This window comes from Mandrillus leucophaeus, unplaced genomic scaffold, assembly GCF_000951045.1.
Source record: "Mandrillus leucophaeus isolate KB7577 unplaced genomic scaffold, Mleu.le_1.0 Scaffold585, whole genome shotgun sequence".
NCBI lineage: Eukaryota > Metazoa > Chordata > Mammalia > Primates > Cercopithecidae > Mandrillus > Mandrillus leucophaeus.
In genome coordinates, this window is record NW_012106308.1 from 918,352 (window position 1) to 924,757 (window position 6,406).

Genomic DNA, 6,406 nt, shown 5'->3' on the forward strand with positions numbered 1-6,406 from the left:
AAAAATCCTGATAATTTACCTGTGTACCCTATAAAGGTATACTTTCATGATCTAAAGTTGACAATAATGACAATAATATGTATCATTTCAGGGCTATTGATTGTTTTAATTACCTTCTCTTTATGGAAAAGATGACCAGTTAATTATAGCTCCAAATACCCCACACCAGACCCACAACAACACAGATGCACACGGGTGCGCGCGCACACACACACACACACACACACACACACACACAGGCGCACATTTCCCCCATCTAGTTCTGTACTCTACTGTTAAGTCCTTATTGAGAATACTTAAAATACTCACTGAAAAGTGCTTTGGAAAATCTTAAATGGATATTCCTAAAGGAATATTGTTTTCAGGGTGTAGCTTCCAATAAAAAAAAAAAAACTGGAGGTTCGGTATTTCAATGATACTTTGGGTATATAATCGGGAGAGGCCCCTTTATGATAGGGTTCCCATAGTTCCTGTAAAAACAAGGGTAGTGATGAATCTATTTGCCTCTCTTATAAATAACTGCTTGTTTTTCTTTCTGTTTTTCTCCCTGAAGACATGACAATGGATGAAGTCCGAGAATTCGAACGAGCCACTCAGGAAGCCACCAACAAGAAAATCGGCATTTTCCCACCTGCAATTTCTATCTCCAGCATCCCCCTGCTGCCTTCTTCTGTCCGCAGTGCGCCTTCTAGTGCTCCGTCCACCCCTCTCTCCACAGATGCACCCGAATTTCTGTCTGTTCCCAAAGATCGGCCCCGGAAAAAGTCTGCCCCAGAAACTCTCACACTTCCAGACCCTGAGAAAAAAGCCACCCTGAATTTACCTGGCATGCACCCTTCAGATAAGCCATGTCGGCCCAAATCTGAGTAACTTTATATAAATATCTTATGGGGTTTTATATTTTCATTTGTTTTTTTTGTTTTTGTTTTTGTTTTTGTTTTTTTTAAGAATCTTCTGATAGAGAAAAAGACTGCTTTATCACTCAAACATGTTCCTTTGACCTTTCAGTGTGCATGTGACTCAGTAACTTCACATAGAATATGATTCCCTAAGTATGCCACACAGCATCATATTAGATGTAAGATGTAAGACCTGCAAAAGACAGAAGGAATCTTCTGTAACCACATAGCTGTAAGCCCGAGAGGAAGCCTTGTTATTGGGCATTTGATGAGGTTTGGCACGGACTTCAAGGATAAATGAATCAAAACTTTGCACCACTTTTGTTACAAGGTATGGTAGAAAATAGTAAAGTCAGTTTCCTCTCATCAAATCTAAAATTCTCCAAAATACTCTCAGGCATAACATACTTAGTTGTTAAATTTTGAACTGCTGATTACTAATACTTGAATACCAATAGTTACTGAGATTCCTATTTTGGTTAGTCTGACTCAGGATTTGGAGCCTAATTAACTCTTTAAACTTTTGAAAATTTTAATCATCAAGCTATAGTGGCTCCAAGTGCAATTAATAATAACTCATTTATACCTTCCACAGAATTTAATAAAGATTCTACTTGTTTCTGTCTTTTAATAACTTTCCCCTTTGTGCCCTTGTGGCCTCAGAAATCCTTAAGAATTGCATGGATGAATGTGACCATAACTGATTTTGGAATGGTTCAGTTTAGGAACCAAGAGGCCCAGGTGAGGCATCTTTTTTCTCTACAGGTACCAACAAACTTTGACTTGTCAGCTTCCATCATCAGTTAAGATTCTCAGAATTTGCAATTAATTGAATAGAATTCATTTACTATCTACCCACTCAAAGAAGTACAAGGGTAGAGTAAGCTAACTGGGCTTTAACACGGTCAGAATGTCTGGTGCATGAACCATAAAAAAGAGAACTGTCTCCCATCCCCTTTCTTGTTTTACTCTTAGTAACATCCAGAATTCCCTGGAACAGATTGTCTACCACCAGACCTTAGAAAAGATTGTCATTCTCTTGCTCCTTACTTGAAATACAAATATTGGGACTGTCACGTACATCAAGTAACTACTGTCAAGTGGGAGGAGAGAATGAGCGGAATTGCTGACTCCTATTTGTAGAGTGAAAAGGAGGAGTGATAATAGATGCCCTTCTGTCTAGCTTTCCTTTCTTCAACTAGTGGTAATGCAAGATTAGAATCAAGGTTGACAGGAGGCAAGATCACTCATCAAAGTGACAGAAAGACAATTCTCCTTTGCTCTAAAGAGAGAAATCTGTCACCTTTGCACCTCACTGCCTTTAAACACAGATGGGAGGGCAGGCAGAATCTCAGCATTGACTTTTGTCCTCCAAGAGAGGAAGAGAAGAAGTAATTGGGCAACTTCAAGGCCCACGCCCCAGCTAGCCTTCCTGATCGAAACCTCCAACCTCAGGAAAGGGACCTTCCCAAAACACAGATCCCAAAGGAAACAAAATAGACCAAGGAGCATAATCTGCTTCTCTCACACAGCCTCTCTGCCAGTGGACCCTGCCTGCTTCCCTCTCAGTGCTCAGCACTCTCTGTAGTGTCTTTCAGGTTGATAACACTCTCCCAAGGTGCAGGCGCTGGCCCCATGAGCCCAGCACCAAAGTTTTCTAGTCATAGGTCAGACTGTCAAGATCATTTCTTTATCTATAGGTTGATATTTAGCTTAAAAAAAAAAAAAAAAAAGAATAAACCTAGAACTCAAAGGAAACCCATTGCAAATAGCTTAGATCAACAGTGTATCTCTTCCCTAAGAATGATAGTATCTTAGTAAGACACCTTCTATGCATGGTATGGAAGCATGATTTTTGCTTGTGGGAAAACTTAATCTTTTATCAGACCCCTCGGACTTCTCAATCCCTCCCTCTCCACACAGTAGTATTTAATGAAAATGTTTTGCTTTAGAAAGCAAAACGCTACTTTCAGAAGACACTGAAATAGTATACGTATTTGCTTACCATTTGCAAGCTGAAATCAAGGCGGGGTGGGGTCATTATTTTCACATAGAATGTATTTATTTTGTGCAGGTTGTTAACACATCTGGCACCTAGTTTTTCCATTAATAGCATTGCTATTTTCCCTTTTTATAAAGTAGCTTCTGCTGTCAAGGTTAACAATTCTATATGCTTTAGGAAGCTAAGTTCTAATTTCCTTTTGTGAGTTTCATTTCTTTTATAACCAGTATGTTACCACAGACATCAGTTGCAAAGCTACCATGGTAGTGTGATTCTTAGCCAAAAAAAAAATGTGTGTGCTCTTAAAGTATGTTCAGTTTTTCTGTCTACATGTGCTTTGTGTGCGTTAAAAAGGGGGTGGGGGGCCTAGCTATTCCTTTAGCTGCTTTGCGTATTTAACCCAGTCATCAAAAGGCATAAATGGCTTCAATATTTTATATCTCTTGGTTTTCAAGTATCATTTCACATTCTGTATACATGACTTTGTTATTGTGGAATACAAGCCTGCGATGGATATATATATACAGAACATTAATAATTCTTATAAGGATGGAAGTCAAATGGCTGCATGATGGAAATTAGAAGAAAAAAAAAAAGCAGAAACTTGAATTTGCTAAGCATGTTTGGGGGGAAATAGAATCCTTAACTCAGTGCCTCTGTCTGCGATATGGAAACCTTCAACTTCGTTCACCAAAACTGTATTATACCTGTGTATATATATATATATAAATATAAATATAGTATAGTGAATCAGACACCATCGGTTTTAAGTCTCTGGTAGCCAAATTTAAATAATCCATAGAATATCACATATGTTCACTCCATCTTCATCTCTGAAGTTAGTGGAGACCATCAAAATGACTGTACATTTCATGACTCTGGGAAAATTTCAAATGTGAAGTGCCCCTGTGCATTTTGTTGGCCATAGCACAGCATTCTTGCTTTAGCTGTGCTTTCCTGGGATGAGAAGATCTTGGTGTTTTTAACACATAAGCTTTGTTAGAAATCACCTCTGAAGATCATTTCATTTTCTCACTTTGGGTTGCTGCAAGACAAAGCAAAGGAAAAGGATAACAACGAAGGAGGCCGTGACACTTTTAGTTGCCACCGTTGTAACTCAAACAATATGGGTTTGTTGGTGAACTGATTTATCAAGCCTTCTGTTACGGTTTTGCATCTGTGTGTGGGGAAAATTTTAATTTATTTGGAAGTATTTATTAGCCATGTTGTTGGTCCTGAAAATAAATCTCTAAGTAGCACAGTTGTGGGTATATTATGCAGGCACTTACCACCATATCTGCAAAAGTAACTGTGGTTTTCTTTCAAGACACTGTAATAAACAGTGAACTAAGAGAATAGATTCTGACACGTCTCGATAAATCATTCTCTGCAAAAGTTTCAGGGCTAATGTATTTATGTGTATTTTTAAATTCTACTTTCTTTGGCATCTCTTCATGGCTCAGAGACAACAAGGTAATAGGTCATTGGCTGGCTTAGGTCAACAGGAATTTTACTCTTAAGAAGGGTCAGTGTATAGCTGACTCTGCATACAATGTGTAATCAGATAATCCATTAGAGAGGAATTGTCCAAATAGTTTTAGTACCTTTCTGATCATCTGACGCAGTAGGCTAGGAGACAATCTGTCATCTGAGCCATAGTTCTTGAGATTTAAAAAGTCTGTCCAGTGACTGCAATCTGATTATAAATAAACTATTTTAAACTGTTCATTCTTGCTGAAACTGAAGTGTACACAATAGCACAGCGTTGGCATGCTGAGGCAAAACATTGGGTTCTTTTGCGTTCTACCTTCAAAACGATCTGTTTGCATTTGAAATATGAGTGTTTAAGCTTTCTAGGAGTTAGTGTAATAAGAGAATGTGAATATGTTGGGAAATTTTCAGATGCCATTAATAATTGTCATTTTGTTGTTAAATTAACAAGTACTTTAGGATAAGCCTCTCGATGTTTTTGCTTTAAATTGAAAGCATGTCTGTCAAATTGCAAGTTTCCCTTCGGTTTCTGTATATCACCCAGAAGAGGGTCTTTGAGTTGGTGTTGTACCTGTACCACTCACATGTAGCGTCAAGTGTAATTTTTAGTGTTTACATTCAAGCTGGGATCTTGACTGGTTAAATTAATCCACATACCACTGCCACTGCTGGAGGACCAGGTGTTGGAATACACAGCGTTACAAGGCTATAAGCAAAGCAAACAAAAGTTGATCCTTACATATGCCATCCTTCTGTGTCATTTTGTGGCCGTTCTGTGTTTTTCTCCCTAGTTATTTATTATTGTTAATAACTCACTTTTTCTTACATTCTGTTGTAAATAAAATACAAAGCAATCTTCTTTCCAAGTGTAGCTTCCTCTCTCTCGCTCGCTCGCTCTCTCTCTCTCTCCCCTCTTCAGCTATTCTCAAGGGAATATTAGTAATTGTTCACTTGTGGGTGGATGGGCTTGTTTCTTTTCCTCTGTGGATATTTTTCCCATCCACATGCCACTGCCACTGCTGAAGGACCAGGATCAACAAAAGTTGATCCTCACAGATGCCATCCTTCTGTGTCATTTTGTGGCCTTGCCTGCTAGTAGGCATATGGCACCTTCAGGACCCTTGGTAGGAAAAGTCTGAGTGTCTGCACTAATTATCCAGCCAAAAAATACACAAGGTGGCCAGCCAGGCCAACATGGTGAAACACCATCTCTACCAAAAATACAAAAATTAGCCAACCGTGGTGGCACATGCCTATAATCCCAGCTACTCAGGAGGCTGAGGAATGACAATCGCTTGAACCCTGGAGGCTGCAGTGAGCTAAGATCGCACCACTGCTGTCCAGTCTGGGTGTGAAAGAGCAAGATCCTGTCTCAAAAAAACAAAACAAAACAAAAAAACCTGGCTGGACACGGTGGCCTGTAATCCCAACACTTTGGGAGGCCGAGGTGGGCGGATCACCTGAGGTCAGGAGTTTGAGACCAGCCTGAACAACATGGTGAAACCCAGTCTATACTAAAAATACAAAAATTAGCCAGGCATGGTGGTGCGCGCCTGTAATCCCAATGACTCAGGAGGCTGAGGCAGGAGAATCGCTTGAAATCGGGAAGCGAGAGTTGCAGTGGGCCGAGATTGCGCCACTGCACTCCAGCCTGGGCAACAGGAGCAAAACTCCGTCTCAAAAAAACAAAACAAAACAAAACAAAACCCGAGGTGACTCTGTAACCCAGTGGGATGCTCATGCACCCATCCACCAGGTGTTTGGTTCCCCCTCGTCAAACATGAAGCTATCCACCCTGGGGGAATCTGCAGGAACACCATCCCAGTGGGACACTAGATTCTCTCCACTGGGCCAGTTTTTAAGGAGAACTGAAATCACTCTGATGTGGTTTCTCCATCTCAAGTAGCTCCTGTGCACAAAAGGGTTCTCTGCAGATGGGTAGTGGGAGGACAGAAACTAACTTACTTTCTTTCTTTCTTCTTTCTTTCTTTCTTTCTTTCTTTTTCCTTCTTTC

The 6,406-nt window shown here is 40.0% G+C and overlaps 1 protein-coding gene across 1 annotated transcript in view; it reads left to right on the forward strand.

The window, feature by feature from the left end:
* Window positions 1-5,254, forward strand: part of PITPNC1 (phosphatidylinositol transfer protein, cytoplasmic 1) — a 395,624-nt gene extending 390,370 nt beyond the window's left edge. Inside the window, exon 10 of the mRNA XM_011999170.1 lies at window positions 554-5,254. Within this exon, the coding sequence (XP_011854560.1) occupies window positions 554-870 (317 nt within the window). The 3' untranslated portion in view covers window positions 871-5,254. The remainder of the gene's footprint in view (window positions 1-553) is intronic.
* Window positions 5,255-6,406: the final 1,152 nt, after the last annotated feature.